The sequence below is a fragment of the Bubalus bubalis genome, chromosome 6, assembly GCF_019923935.1.
Source record: "Bubalus bubalis isolate 160015118507 breed Murrah chromosome 6, NDDB_SH_1, whole genome shotgun sequence".
Lineage (NCBI taxonomy): Eukaryota > Metazoa > Chordata > Mammalia > Artiodactyla > Bovidae > Bubalus > Bubalus bubalis.
Window position 1 is genome coordinate 80688581 of NC_059162.1, and position 16658 is coordinate 80705238.

Here is a 16658-nt window from a genome sequence, read left to right on the forward strand (position 1 = left end):
CCACATGAGGCTACCTGTCTTAGAGCAACAGATTGGCTATAATAGCCAACATGTCACAAGGAGGGATTATATTATCTGCCCTTTAGACAGCTAAACCCACATAATTTCAGACCCACTGAACAAATCCCAGAGGTTTACAGAGGAATATTTGAGGCTTGCAACCTTGCTTTAAGGGCAATAAATGTAACCTGCTTTAGATTTTATTTTACAAATATCTGTGTCCCCCCCCCCCCCAAAAAAAAACCAAGCTGGCAGTCTAACAAAACTGAAAAGAGATTTCCCCCAATGTTCCCAGAAGGAGGCAAGTGGCAGATCAATGTACAGCTCAAGAAGAAGAATTTAAATACAGTATGTGCTGCTCCTTTTAAAAAGGGAGAGAAGCCACTTCACATTTTGCCAGACAAAACCCTGTCCCCAGGAGGCCAGCTTCCACAATGAGGTTGCAAAGGTGTTAGAAAGAGGCCAGTTGGAGGAGATAAAGGGCCATTTGGGCACAAACCCCCCACTGATCAGAGCTTTTTCTTCTTCTTCTTCTAAAGTGTCTCCCTTTCAACAGGGAAGCCTTTTAAAACTACATTTGTTTTGGATCCCTACCTGAAAGACAATGTGTTGGGATCCGATTTCACCTTTTGTCAAGGATTGGGTGAGAAACAGTAAAACTGCGGTCAGCATCTTAGAAAAAGCTAGTCCTTAACTTATATGGTGGTGGTGGTGGGAGACCCGAAGGTCCCCTGTCCAGCCCTAGTGATGGGATGAAGGTGACAAATGCCTGCCAATCTTAAGATCACTGTCCAAAACTGTAATGTATTAAATGTCTTTATTAAAAGAGCGTCTCTATGCAAGAACACAATTGTTTGTCCTCTGAATTGAAACATTCATCAGTGGAAAAAGAAATCCTAGTTTTTCCCTATCATTTTAGTTCATTTCCTCTAAAAGTTACTTGACTCCTGAGAACTCTGTCAGCAATCATCAGAAATCAGAACATGCATATGGAAAAAATTATAACAATCTGAACCTAAAAGATATGCATAGAAAAGTTCAATGATGTATCTTAAAAGTTTGCCTACTATTATGCAAATGAAGGAAAATCGGACTCTGCTGCACTTTAGGGCTGGTGTCTGCACATAAACACAATTATCTTTCAGGCAAACCATCCACTCCTAAAACAAAACAAACCACCCAATAGTCTTTCACTACAGCGGTAAAGGTCGGTGGAACTGACTTTAGGAAAACTGTATCATCCTTGGAGGAGACTGGTGGTGGTTAGGGCGGGAGGGTAAAGAAAAAAAAAATCAGAAACCGGAATCCCAAGTGACTTTAAAACACCTCTCCCGATGGGAGGTAGAAGGGTGGTCACAGTAGAATCGAAATCAGAACCCTCTTCGGAGAACACGTTCCTGGAAACTTCGCTCTTTCGTAAACCACATGCATCACCATTATTATTGTTCGAATACGGAAGAGAAGGAGGTTACTTGACAGAAAAATGTTACAGCAAATATTTCAGATTCGGAATGTCAGTTCAACCTCTCCTAATCGAGTGGGCCTTTCCGGCCAAAGAGGTTAATATAACGGCGAGATAGAATCTCCAGGTGGTTGCTGTTTAGCATTTTTTTTTTTTTTTTTTTACTACTGTTGGTTATTAGTAACATCTTCACGATTCCTTACTGGCCTCGGGCAATATTTCTTTAGCACCACCACCACCACCCCCTCCCCGGGAGGACGGACCTGGTAAACAATTTAGAGAAATGGGAACCTTATTCCCTATGCTTGCTTTTTCCTCCACCCCATACCAAAAGGCATACACAAAACAAAACAAAAACATTCGGACAGCGCGCAACCAACAACAGCGGAAAGCAACAAAAAATGTCCCCCACACAGCACGAGTCGGGAATCTACCAAGAGTCTACGAGGCCGGCCCCTCCCCCAAGGCACCCGGGCTGGGAGAGGGAGAGCGGAGTTCACTCCCCGGACGCTCTCAGCGGGCCCAGGTGGCCCTGGAGCAGCTGCGCACGCGGCGGTGACGGCCCTCCGGGCGCCCATTCGTGCGCCTCTGTCGGGGGGACCCGAAGAGCTGATCAAGGGGGTACAGATTGGAAGCCTCGGAAAACCGTCCGAGCCAGGCGGGACCGTCAGCCCTGGGATGGATACACAAAGGGAAAAGGGGAGTTTGTAGGGGTGGCGGCGGGGTTTAAAAAAAAAAAAAAAGTGCTGGGGAAATTGGTGCAAATTAGGAAAGTAGGCGCGAAGGAACGTGAGAATCCTCGCCGAGATAATAGAGGGGTGCTCGGGGAGGGGCATGGGAAATGGGTCCTGTGCAAAGGGCAGGGGCTTCTGCACAGGAGAAAGAGAAGGGGACCCAAGAACTTGGAAGGAGTTGGTGTGTAGTTAGGGGATCCACGCAGAGGCCAGAGGTGTCCGGGGCAAAGGGTGCTCTGTGCATGCGGGCGAGGTCGGTGCTCGGTTAAAGTGACCTGTACTGGGGATGGGACACGGCTCTGCGCAAAGGAGCGAGGCGGGATGTGCCTGGCAAGCTCCCGGGCACAAGGGGTGGGGGTGGGGGGGACCCTTACCTGCATAGTGACGACCCCCAGCTCTTCCGCCGCCAGCCTCCGCATCTGGCTCGCCAGCACTTGAGCCTCGTCCAGGATAGAGAATTCGGCGTCGGCCCCGGGCCCCAGCAGCCAGCCCACGGCCAGGCAGAGCAGCCAGAGGGGCGGCCGCCGCGCCCCGATCCATCCAAGCGAGCCCCGACCCCCGCGAGCCAGGGCGGCCGCCCCTGCCGCCTCCTCTTCCTCCGGCTCTCGGGTCATGCCGCCTCCCCCGACTCCCCGCCGACGGGCTCCAGGAGCCGGGAAGCGGGGAGGTAGCCCCGGGAGGTGCGCCCAGGGCCCGCTCGGCGCACCCCGCAAAACTTTCTCGCCCTTCTGCAGCAGCTTCTAGGCGCCCCGGCAGCTCCTAAACTTAGGGGGGCGCCCAGTTACGGCGCGGGAGCGCGGGCGGCCACCATCGCGGGATCGGGCGGCCACGGCAGGAGAGGAAGCAACCGCCCCAGCAGTGTCCCGGACCCCGGCGCCGGCGCTGCCCCCGCGAGGCGGCGGGCTGCTGCGAGAGCTGCGGCGTCCGCACCCGGTGCGTGGCCGCTGGGCTCACAAGCCGAGCCGCGGAGCTTTCGCTTCCCGCGGGTCCCAGCGGAGAGAGGCGGCGGCGAAGGCGGGCGGCTTCAGCCTGGGAGGAGGAGCGGCGATCGGGCTTGGTAGGCTGGGGCAGCCACCCGAGCGAGCAGGGAGAGGTTTAAAAAAAAAAAAAAGCTGAAAGAAAGAAAGCCAGCGGCGGGGGAAAGGGAGGTGTCTGGTGCCACCACGCTGCGCTCCGGCTCCGTGCACTTCCCGGCCCGGCAGCCGCCGCGGCTGCGGTGATTTATGGAAGCGGGGAGAGAGGCGGGGACTTTCCCCCGGTCGCCCCTCCTCTCTCTGCCCGGCTCCCGCCTCAGAACCGGCCCCTGGAGACGCTGCGGGCCCGAGAACAGGCTCTCGGCTCGGGTACCAGACCTGCTCGGGGTGGGGGTCCCTGGAACCTTCTGGTTGCCGGGGACAGTTACCCACCCCAGCTCTCACCACCTCTGCCCCCGCGAAGGGACTCCGGGATCCCACCATCGAAAGTCCCTTTAAGTTCTAGGACGCTGGCTTTCTGCCTGGCAGAGATTTGTGAAGGACGGGACTGCCATTTGTGGGTCCACTGCTCCTCTTCGGTGTTATCAGTAACAATAGCTAGCATTTGTTAGATCAACGGATTCCTTTTTGTTTTTAACCAACTACTATGTGCCCGGCCCAGTGCTCTGGGGTTTGTATACATTATCCTTTAATCCTCACCACATCCCTGTGAGGTATGTATCTTTATCCCCAAATTTTAGGTAACAAAGACTGAGGCTTAGAGAGGTGGAATAAATTGCCGAAGGTCACCCAGGGGATAAGAGGCAAATCCAGACCTTAAGCAGTCGGAGACTATTGCTCTTAAATAGGACGTAGTTCTTTCTGTCTCTTTTTGGAAATGAACCATCTGATCTCATCAAAAGCAAAAAACAAAACAAAACCCCAAAAATTACTGAGCTGGAATTCACTCCAGACATCTATTCTCTGCAGTGGGGTAAGGGAATTTCCTTCCTTCCTGCCTACTCCTGACTCCTGGCTTAGGCTGTCTGAGAAATCACCTGTTGGAAGCACCTGAAACATATAGATGAGAGTTGTGGTGGGGGGCTGGGGGGTGGTAAGGCCACCATTCTTCCAAGCCAGGTTCCTGCTTGTAGGTTCCTAGAGTCCAGAGTCATGCCTGAGAAGGTGAAGGCTGTCTAGCAGAGGCCTTAGCAGGACTAGAACCTGGATTTGGTGCTTTCTTCACTTTACAGCAAAACCTTCTGTTTTACTTGTTCACGGTATTGTACTAAAAACTCAAGCTTTCCCTGGCCCGTATTACCTCAAGATTCTTTTTCGGTTCTGAGTTCCCCCATCAGTGCTTCTCTGCTATACTCTATATTTTCATTTGTGACACTCTCCATTCTATCCGCCCTTGAGAGGCACACAGGCTTCTTGGAACAATGTCACTTATTATGTACAATGCTTGTTTTACATAACATTTCCTGGAAGTAAGGTAAGCTTCTTGAAGGCAGGGGCCAATCCACTTCTCCATCATCCACACTTAGCTCAGTACCAAGCACAAAGTACAAAGTAAGTACACAAAGTAAGTAAAAATGATTCTGGAATTAATGATGGGATTAAAACAAATCTATTGTCTTCCATCTCCAGAATTGAATTGACACTTGGTATCAATATTATCACCCTGCTTATTTAACTTCTATGCAGAGTATAGAAACGCTGGGCTGGAAGAAGCACAAGCTGGAATCAAGATTGCCAGGAGAAATATCAATAACCTCAGATATGCAGATGACACCACCCTTATGGCAGAAAGTGAAGAGGAACTAAAAAGCCTCTTGATGAAAGTGAAAGAGGAGAATGAAAAAGTTGGCTTAAAGCTCAACATTCAGAAAATGAAGATCACGGCATCTGGTCCCATCACTTCATGGGAAATAGATGGGGAAACAGTGTCAGACTTTATCTTTTTGGGCTCCAAAATCACTGCAGATGGTGACTTCAGCCATGAAATTAAAAGACACTTACTCCTTGGAAGGAAAGTTATGACCAACCTAGATAGCATATTGAAAAGCAGAGTCATTACTTTGCCAACAAAAGTTCATCTAGTCAAGGCTATGGTTTTTCCAATGGTCATGTATGGATGCGAGAGTTGGACTGTGAAGAAAGCTGAGTGCCGAAGAATTGATGCTTTTGAAGTGTGGTGTTGGAGAAGACTCTTGAGTGTCCCTTGGACTGCAAGGAGATCCAACCAGTCCATTCTGAAGGAGATCAGCCCTGGGATTTCTTTGGAAGGAATGATGCTAAAGCTGAAACTCCAATACTTTGGCCACCTCATGCGAAGAGTTGACTCATTGGAAAAGACTCTGATGCTGGGAGGGATCGGGGGCAGGAGGAAAAGGGGATGACAGAGGATGAGATGGCTGGATGGCATCACTGACTCGATGGCCGTGAGTTTGAGTGAACTCCAGGAGATGGTGATGGACAGGGAGGCCTGGCGTGCTGTGATTCATGGGGTAGCAAAGAGTTGGACATGACTGAGCGACTGAACTGAATTGATCAAGAAGATCCTATAACTGGTTTTTTTATTGTTACACCATGGCATATGATAATCAGTGATACAAAACATATTCATCCCTGTGGTAAGTGGAAGAGGAAAAAAAAGAAAACAAAAATGATAAATGACAGCTAGCATTAATTTTCAGAGAAGGCAATGGCACCCCACTCCAGTACTCTTGCCTGGAAAATCCCATGGACGGAGCAGCCTGGTAGGCTGCAGTCCATGGGGTCACTAAGAGTCGGACACAACTGAGCGACTTCACTTTCACTTTTCACTTTCATGCATTGGAGAAGGAAATGGCAACCCACTCCATTGTTCTTGCCTGGAGAATCCCAGGGACAGGGGAGCCTGGTGGGCTGCTGTCTATGGGGTCGCACAGAGTCAGACATGACTGAAGTGACTTAGCAGCAGCAGCATTAATTTTTTGTCTAGATTCTTCAAGGTACTGTCATCAAAATTGCCACAAATCATTCTCTTTCTGAAATTTTTCAAAATGGCTTCTCCATCTTTACTCAGCTTTTATATGTTGTTATTTCTTGGGTTCTATTTCTTGGGATTCTAATGCTATGTCCCCTTTCTAACTTAAGTTTTTTTTTGAGAACTCGCATGTTACACCCATGCCTACAATTATCACCAAGACAGCAGAGTATTGCAAATTTCTAAACAAAGTTCTATCTCCCTTCTAAGTGGGATTTCCAAAATTCTGTTTACTGGCTTCTCTACTAGATATAGGTGGCCACCAGTGGTAAAGAATCCACCAGCCAATGCAGGAGACATAAGAGACACAGGTTCAGTCCCTGGGTTGGGAAGATCCCCTGGAGGAGGTCATGGCAACCCACTCCAGTATTCTTGCCTGGAGAATCCCATGGACAGAGGAGCCTGGCGGGCTACAGTCCATGGGGTCACAAAGAGTTGGACACGACTGAAGTGACTTATCATGAACACATTCTACTAGAAACATTTGAACTAAAACTCATTCCTGCTTTCTGCTGTTCTCCACCTAAATCTATACCATACTGCAAATCTGGGTGGATGTCACCCATGCCCCAAACTAGGTACCTTACTCCCCACATCTCTCTCTCATCTATCCCCTGCTCTCTATCTGTATCCCATTGGTTGACTTCAGCTGCACATCACAGCTTATCTATAATTATGACCACAGTCTCCTCTCAGGTCTCCATGGAGACCACCTCACTCCCATCTTTCTATTCTCCATGCTGAAACCAAAATCACCTTTCTAAAAGTCAAATCTGAGCTTGTCTCTTGCTAACTTAGACATTTCTGATGCTCCATCACAGAGAAATAAACTTAACACTAGTCTCTCTGTGCTCTGGCTTATCTGCCTTTCCGGACTTCCAGAATCTACTCTTCCCCCCAAATCCTCACCACCCCAGGAAACACCTTTGCTGGGGGTATTGAAACTCTCCCCTTCTCCTCACCTGACAAACCCCTACTGAGCTGAGCTGTCACTTCTGTGAAGCCTTCTCTGACACCAAACTCCACAGAACTGATTGCTCTTCCTTTGATTCCCTCTAATTCTCATTTCTTCTCGTAGCATTTATTATCAATTGGAAAGCCATGTTTTCTCCCCCTTCCTGGTTCTCATTAGGTCCACCAAACACCTGTAGCCTTAGGACATTCTTAATAAACTGCAAAACCTGTGAAGCAGAATCTCTGGAGGTGAGCTAGGTCCTGGAATGCACATTTTACAGACACCTCAACTCCATGAGTCTTATGAACTGCTGCTCCCCAGGATGGTAACTCACTTATCACTAAATCTAGCATTTAGTTCAGTGTCTACACTCGCTAGAGTCTCAGTACCCAGGAAGGGCCATGTGACTTTTCCTGTGTCACCAACAAGTAAATATCTCAGAAATAGTCATTTGCCCAACTAATGTTTGCAAATCTGGGCCTTCAATGCTAGGCTCTGGTGTTAGGGAGCCTGGTGTCAGGGAGAATGTTTACACACATATATCCTGGTATATGATGGGCCAATTAAAGCTTGTTGTCTGATGATAGACTATTGAGTTGCCCCAAAGGTTTGAATTTTTCATAAGATGGTATGGGAAAATCTGAATGCATTTTTTGGACAACTCAATCCTAATCCTTAATGCCTCCACTGCATTTAAGTATAATTGCTCTACCATCAGGGCTTCCCAGATGGGTCAGGGGTAAAGAATCTGTCTGTGACACAGGAGACACAGGTTCAATCCCTGAGGAAGGCAAGGCAACCCACTCCAGTACTCTTGCCTGGGAAATCCCATGGACAGAGGAGCCTGGCAGGCTATGTCCATGGGGTTGCAGAGTGGGATATGACTGAAGTGACTGAGCAGGCACTCATGCCCTACCATCAACTCCTCTCAGCACCAGCTGACTTTTCCAGGGAGTGGGGGTAGGGAGAAGCTGATTAGAATTGGCTGGGCTTATAACATTAAGTAGCCAATCTGTAGCACCCAAGGCATGGCAAAAAGATGAACTCAGTCAAGCAAATTTTCATTGTTAAAAAGTTTAGGGAAAATAAGAGGAAAAAGCAGTTAGAAGTTGTAGTTGAAATTAAGGATATGAGAAGTCAAAGGGGACATGAATCCCATAAGACACGTTACAGGAAATCTATCACTATAAATACATACATACATATATATATATATGTATAAAATTATACATAAACATTTTTACACATACATACAAAATTTATATATAGCCATATATGTGTACGTGGGCATGTGTGCATATATGGCCATTTAGCATGGTAGCTAAAAATATGGAGTTTAGAATCAGAAAACCTGGGTTCAGATCCCAAGGACAGGAACTATTAGCTATGTCATCTCTTCTCTTAAGCTTCTGTTTCTTCATCTGTACTTTGTAAACAGTAATAACCAAAGTTTTCGAGAAAAGTCATGTAAAGCACCTGCTATGTAGAAGCACTCAATAAAAATGGGGATGTCTGCAAGCTGAAGCTATGAGGGCACAGACGTTATGAAGGCGCTAAGAAAGCTGAGCAGAGAAAAAAGAGTGGAGAACACAGAACCTGTGGCCTGAGAGAGACCATCCCCAAGACTCAGACCCAACTTAGTTTCAGACCTTTCCCATTGCAGTTCAAATCTACATGTTCTATTAATAAGACTCTTTTCCCCCTCCTTTGTCTCGATGTAATTCTAAGGATCAAGTTCAACCACCCATTCTTACAGTAAGGACACTATGGACTGCAGGGCTATTTGAACTACAAAACAAGAAAAAGACTGGTAAGTGGGCCACAGAAGACCAGAGACCACCATGAAAGCTCTCTGATAGTTTAAGCTTCTCCCCAAATTGCCCTGTACTCCTTGCTTGTGACCTGACTGGATGCCTGTTCATTATTTGCTTCCTCTTCATAAGCGCCTTAATGTGCAGGCTTGTCATTTTCCATTTATAGGTCTGTTTTCTCCGTCTTTGTGTTTGTCAAAGTGCGGCCTACAGGCTTCTCTAGCAGAATCATCCATCAGGGACTATGACTGCCTTATTCAATGCCACACTGTCAAGCACAACTCTAACTCTGGACCCAGAGTAGAAACCCAAGAAATGCTGTACCAAAGAGTCTTTAAAAATTAGGAAAATCCATGAATCATTAACTGTGCAAAGAGTAGCACTACAATATTATTCCTTGACTGCTAAAGAAGAATGGACCGAGATTCCTCATCAAATTGACTGCTTGTCCCTGTTTTGGAAGGTACAAAGCCACTTCAGTGAGAGACCACCTCTTGGTACTCATGAGCCAAGCTTCTCACCACAGAAAACCTCCAGGTCAAATGGTTTTGAGGAATTCTTGGTCGGATTTCAAAAAAATGTGGTATGGAGATTCCAAGCCACCACAATTCCCCTTTGCACGCTCTGAGGTGGAAATGAGGCCAAGTTAACAACAAATCCTCAGCCTAATGCTTCTGGCAGGCTTCCCATTCAAAATAACTGGCTCCAAAATATATGGAATCTGTGAACTTAGGGAGCCCGGGAGAATAGAATCAGTAACTTCAAGGGCAGAAATTAGCACTCACTCATTAACTTCTGTAAGAATTAAGAGCATGGATCCTGGGACACAGAGCCTGCCTGGTTTCCATACTCCTCTTGTTGATTTTAAAAGTCATCAGATTTCCCATTCCCCTTCAAACTGGGAGCTAGCCATGAAAGAATAACAGTAATAGATATAAGTAACTGAGACCCTCCCAAAGGTAGGATACCGTCTATGGCTTACAACATAACATTTCTTGAACTCTTAGTGTGTTTCTTATGTTCTGTCATTTAATCTTCAAAACAGAGAAGGTGAATATGATTTCATACACAGGAAAACTGAGGCTTGAAAGCGAAACAATTGACCCAGGGTTATAGGCCAGTAAGCAGTAAAGCTGGGCTGGAAATCCAGGTTTGTATGATTCCAAACTCTCTTGCTGCTCTGTTATATGCCTCTCTGAGTGAAAAAAAGACAGGAAATAATAATAATTGAAATCCATAGATTTTGACCTAAGAAACATCCTTTTTCCTAAAGCAACAATTTTTATCCCATCAATTTCAGCTAGCATCTATTGAGCATTTGCTACGTACCAGCGATTTTACTGGGTGCGAGGGCTACACAGATGAATGAGATTGGTTGCCCTCAAGAACTTTATCATTATTGGGAAAGTTGGAGAATTTAAGAGGCAATACCACACACAGCAGGTGCCTCAGGGCCTTTGCACTTGCTGGTCCCTGTGTCTTGGATGCTCTTCTTCCAGATATCTGTATTTCACTGTCACGAACTGTGAAGTATGAGGATTTCCACTACTTGCAAGCCAACAAATCAGCCATAGCCTCACCTCTGCTGGCAGAAGACACACGCCTCTGGGGTTAGAGAAAAAGGACTTTGTTACTCACAGCAATAGCAGTAGCCTGAGCTAGTTCTGCAACCCCTAATTCTCTCCTGCGACATGAAGAGGGCCTGTAACACCTGCACGCATCAAGTACCATGAAGAAGAGGAACCCCAAGCCTTATAACCCAAACTTTATTATAATAAAATGCAAATAAAACTGCCCTTTGTCCCAAAGGAAGATATCTTTAATATACTTGACACAAAGCAACTTTTTCCTAGGCTCTGAAGAAAAGACACTATCTCTACCTATCAAGGCTGTTCACTAAACATCCTTGACATTTTTGTGTAGAAAAACAGGACAGATAGTACCTTGCCCACAGGCAGGCAAAAGTACAGGAACTTCACAGAGAGTTATCTCCCCACATTACTTTTTCTCTAGTCTGGACTCAAATATGAGGTGGAAGGGGCCTTCTGTCACCATTCCATTTAAGATTATAACCCCTATAAACCCCTCTCTGGAAATTCTCTATAACCTATCTCTCTATATTGTACTTATACCATTTAGCATCATATATATTTACTTATTTTGTTTACTGGAAACTTCATTTGAGTAAATGATTTTTATGCGTTTTGTCAATATATTCTCAGTGTCTAAAATAGTACCAGACACAGAGTGTTTGAGAAATTGTTGTTGAATGAATGGATATAATATGGAATGCTCTAAAGAAGGAGGTTTTACATCAGGTACAATGGGAGGGACAGTTAATCTAAGCCAGGAGGGAGGTCAGAGAAATTTTCTAGAGGAGAAGGCATCTGACAAGTGTCACCAAGGAGAAAAGGGGTCACTCAGGCATAAAAAAAGCATCCCTGGTAAAGAAAAGCATTATAAGTGTAGAAAGACCAAAACAATGTGAAGAAAGGATCTGTAAGTTTCAGATTTCTATGGCATTAAGTGGGAAGAAGTAGTGGCCAAGGTCATTGGTGAGGACACAAGCCTTGGTCCTTGGCCAAGAGACTTGGAGCTTCTTCCATGGTCACAGAGGATTTTAAGTGGAGGAATGACATTTTAGAAAGATCAGACTATATATAGTTCTTTGGGCTTCCCAGGTAGCGCTAGCGGTAAAGAACCCACCTGCCAATGCAGGAGACTTCAGAGACATGGGTTAGATCCATGGGTCAGAACAATACTCTGGAGGAGGGCGTGGCAACCCACTCCAGTATTCTTGCCTGGAGAATCCCGTAGACAGAGGAGCCTCTTGAGCTACAGTCCACGGGGTAACAAAGAGTCAGACACAACTAAAGTGACTTAGCACACAGGTATAATTCTTTGGGGGATTGATTTAAGACAAGGACTCTTGACTCAAACACATTGACTGAACTAAATTTGTTGTTGTTCAGTCACTCAGTCATGTGCGACTCTTTGCGACCCCATGGACTGCAGCACACCAGGCTTCCCTTCCCTTGTCCTTCACCATCTCCTGGAACGTGCTCAAACTCATGTCCATTGAGTTGGTGATGCTATCCAACCATTTCATCCTCTTTTGTCCCCTTCTCCTCCTGCCTTCAATCTTTCCCAGCATCAGGGTCTTTTCTAATGAGTCGGCTCTTCATATCAGGTGGCCAAAATATTAGAGCTTCAGCTTCAGCATTAGTCCTTCCAATATTCAGGACTTATTTCCTTTAGGATTGACTGGTTTGATCTCCTTGGAGTCCAAGGGACTCCCAAGAGTCTTCTCCAACAGCACGGTTCAAAAGCATCAATTCTTCGGTGTTCAGAGTTCTTTACGGTCCAACTCTCACATCCACACATGACTACTGGAAAAACCATAGCTTTGACTATACAGATCTTTGTTGGTAAAGTAATGTCTCTGCTTTTTAATATGCTGTCTAGGTTTGTCATAGTTTTTCTTCCAAGGAGCAAGCATCTTTTAATTTTAGGGCTGCAGTCACCATCTGCAGTGATTTTTGGAACCCCCAAAAATAAAGTCTGTCACTGTTTCCACTGTTTCCCCATCTATTTGCCATGAAGTGATGGGACCGGATGCCATGATCTTAGCTTTTTGAATGTTGAATTTTAAGCCAGCTCTTTTACTGTCCTCTTTCATCTCATCAAGAAGCTCTTTAGTTCCTCTTCACTTTCTGCCATAAGGGTGGTATCATCTGCATATCTGAGCTTATTGACTAAATAAGCAACTAAATAGCTGAACTAAATAGCAACTCAAAATATTTAAATATTTCTAATTAGGATGTTGAAATTTCTAAGGGAAAGTATGGCGTAGGATTTCAGTTTAAAAAAAAAACAAGACAAAATATAAAATGGAACTTTAGCAAGATCCTTTATGATTTTTTAATAAACATAATAGTAATAAATTAGGCATAACTTAAGGAGTCTTGGAAAGCAAAGAGCCAGAATTGACTCTCAGCTTGTTGTTCAGTCGATAAGTCTTGTGACTCTTTGTGACCCCATGGACTATACAATTTGCCAGGCGTCCCTGTCCTTCTCTCTCTCTCTCCCAGAGTTTGCTGAAATTCATGTCCATTGAGTCAGTGATGTTATCTAATCATCTCATCCTCTCAGCCAGTTATTCTGAAATCAGATGACACTTTCTTTCTGTGGGCTTGGTGATCCCTTGACTGGACATAGTAAGTGGTACAGTTCTTTTAATCTTACCATATGTTTATCTAAAAACTATTTAAAAGTAATAGAATTATCAATAAACCAAAATAACTACAGGGTCAGCATCTACTATGTGCAGGAAATTGTACTGCTTGCTCTAAGTTTTTACTCTGGCTAGGGAGGCAAGACTAGAAATATACAAAGTAAAATAGCAATGAGAGATCAAGGCTGTGATAGGAGAGGGAACAAAGTAAATGAATTACACAAACATTGGTTTGCATAGTGAAAAGTTGACTATATATGGAAATAATATGGATAGCCAACACTTTCTGAATGCTTACTTGGTACTAGGAATGATGCTATGTTTTATATGGAATTATCTCCTTTAATCCCTAAAATTCTATGAGTCACAATCATAATAGCTATTTATTTAGGTCTCACTAGGTTCCAGACAGCATGCTAAGTGTTTTAAATGGATTACAGATTACTTTATTTTATCCTTGCAAAGACCCTTTTTAGTAGGTACAATCATCTCCTTGTACAGAATAGGAAACTGAGGCTTAAGTAAGACTGAGTTCTTTGCCCAAGTTTTCACAAGTAACATGTGATGGTGTCATTATTTAAATCCACTCTTAATTACAGTGCTCTCTTGCTCTATAACAACAAGCAAGTATTGTTATAAAATCTATTTTCCAATGGAGAAAACTAATGCTCAGAAAACTGAGGTCATGAACACATGTCTGTATAAAAGCCAAAACATAGGATCCTAACCACAAAACATCCCAAAGCATCAGAAATATAAGTGGCATATATTTTATATTTTATCAATGTCATCCAGCAGACTTGAACTGAGTTAAAGTTGAGTATTAGTGGTAAATGGAGCAAACACGATTCAGATTTTAAAAATCTTTATCATTTACTTACACAAGGGACTTGGCCATATGCTAGGGAACTGCATACACTTGGGAGAAAGGACAGATCCTGATCTAGTAACTGTGAAAACAAGTAACTGGAAGTGAGGAATTTTACAAAAGACAGACAAATTCAATCAGTGCTCTTTTGTTCTGATGATTCCATGATGCTAGAGAATTCTGGAATTCCTACTGAAGCAGCTATGTTTCCTTAGCATTATAATCTCACCCTATGGCTCGAGGGGTCAAGAAAAGGAAAAAGAAAGGAATATACTTATTTGTATTTTCTATTTTTATCCCCACCCCAACCCGACCCAACTCTAAAATGCCCAAGCAAACCTTGCTCTGTTATACTAAATACCTGCCAGAAAGCCTCTAAAAGAAGGCTTATTTCACTTTGTATTTCACCTGCCATTCATCTCTCTAGATTTCCCTGGCCCAATAAGTTCACTTTTTGTTTAAAATTTTTGGCTGCCTTTGGTCTTTGCTGCAGTGCTCAGGCTTCTCCGGTTGTGGTATGCCGGCTCAGCAGTTGTAGCACACAGGTTTAGTTGCCCCGCAGGACACAGGATCATAGTTCCCTGACCAGCAATGGAACCTGTGTCTCATGCATTGGAAGGAAGATTCTTAACCACTGGGTCACTAGGGAAGTTCACTCTTAAACCCAGATTTTCACCTTTAGCACCCCTGAGTTTGATGAGCCACACTGGACCCATGTGGATTACTCACTCTCTGGCACTAGGCATCTTAATGCTGAGTGTTCTTGCCCTCAACTCATAGCACAGACTGGGCAGACTTGCTTCCTGCCTAACTTCAGGGAAGAGCATCACACAAGTGCAACCTGAAGGCATCAAGATTGAAATGAAAGAGTTGTCCTTGAAGTCCCTTTTTTTAAAAAAAAAAAAATCTGGCTAAATCAGTCTCCAACATTTATTTATCAAGGATCCCATATAAGCTTCAAAATGAAATGGAAATTCTTAGGACACAAGGACCTGCAGGCTGTGGACCTGAATACATCTCTCTACTCCCCACACCCCGCTCCTCCCAGCACACATCTACATCACCTGCCAACCAGCCACTCGTTAAGAATCTACCTGCCAATGCAGGGGATGTGGATTCGATCCCACATGCTATGGAGCAGCTAAGCCCATGCACAACTCCCAAGCCTGCACCCTAGAGCCTGTGTGTTAGAGCCTGTGCTCTGCAATAAGAGAGGCCACTGCAGTGAGAAGCCCACCCACTGCAAACAGAGTAGCTCTTGCTTGCTGCAACAAGAGAAAGACCACACATGGCAACAAAGACCCACCGCAGCCATAAATAAAATTTTTAAGAAGGAAAAAAAATGTTTAAAAGTACCCCCAAACAAGCCACCTGAATCTCTGACTACAGTTCCTCATTGCTCTATCTCATTCCTTCCCTATCTTTGCTCTTTTGATTCATCTGCTTGGAAAGTCTTCCCTCACCTTTCCACCTGGCTAACGCATTCTTATTTTTGGAGATTCATGTAGAATCATCTCCCTCTAGGAAAATCTTTCCTGACCACCCCCGCAGCCACCTCCCATGGAGAGGTGGTGCCTCTTCTCCATGCTCCCTCAGCCTGTTACAGGCATCACCTTTATCACTCTGCATTGCAACTGTTGCCTATTGTTTTTATCAGAGAACAGTCACTTCCTTTAGGAGAAAACCAATTTAACACCTTACTTCTCAGTAGCAGAGGACAGTCGGTCAGTTCAGTTCAGTTTAGTCACTGTGTAGTGTCCAACTCTTTGTGACCCAATGGACTGCAGCACGCCAGGCCTCCCTGTCCATCACCAACTCCCGGAGTTCACCCAGTCTCACGTACATCGAGTCAGTGATGCCATCCAACCATCCATCCTCTGTTGTCCCCTTCTCCTGCCCTCAATCCCTCCCAGCATCAGGGTCTTTTCAAATGAGTCAACTCTTCCCACCAGGTGGCCAAAAACAAAGTATTGGAGTTTCAGCTTCAACATTAGTCCTTCCAATGAATATTCAGGACTGATCTCCTTTAGGATGGACTGGTTGGATCTCCTTATAGTCCAAGGGACTCTCAAGAGTCTTCTCCAATACCACAATTCAAAAGCATCAATTCCTCAGCACTCAGCTTTCTTTATAGTCCAACTCTCACATTCATACATGACCACTGGAAAAACCATAGCCTTGACTAGATGGACCTTTGTTGGCAAAGTAATATCTCTGGTTTTTAATGCGCTGTCTAGGTTGGTCATAACTTTTCTTCCAAGGAGTAAGCGTCTTTTAATTTCATGGCTGCAATCACCATCTGCAGTGATTTTGGAGCCCAGAAAAATAAAGTCTGACACTGTTTCCACTGTTTCCCCATCTATTTCCCATGAAGTGATGGGACCTGATGCCATGATCTTTGTTGTCTGAATGTTGAGCTTTAAGCCAACTTTTTCACTCTCCTCTTTCATTTTCATCAAGAGGCTCTTTAGTTCTTCGCTTTCTGCCATAAGGGTGGTGTCATCTGCATATCTGAGGTTATTGATATTTCTCCTGGCAATTTTGATTCCAGCTTGTGCTTCATCCAGCCCAGGGTTTCTCATGATGTACTCTGCATATAAGTTAAATAAG

At 44.9% G+C, this 16658-nt stretch overlaps 1 protein-coding gene across 4 annotated transcripts in view; it reads right to left on the bottom strand.

The window, feature by feature from the left end:
• The window catches only part of CACHD1 (cache domain containing 1), a 236091-nt gene extending 232716 nt beyond the window's left edge, over positions 1 to 3375 (bottom strand). For all 4 annotated transcript variants that reach the window (XM_025288542.3, XM_006059916.4, XR_006551869.2 and 1 more), the window contains exon 1: positions 2571 to 3375. In XM_025288542.3, the coding sequence (XP_025144327.1) occupies positions 2571 to 2810 (240 nt within the window). In that variant the 5' untranslated portion in view covers positions 2811 to 3375. The remainder of the gene's footprint in view (positions 1 to 2570) is intronic.
• Positions 3376 to 16658: the final 13283 nt, after the last annotated feature.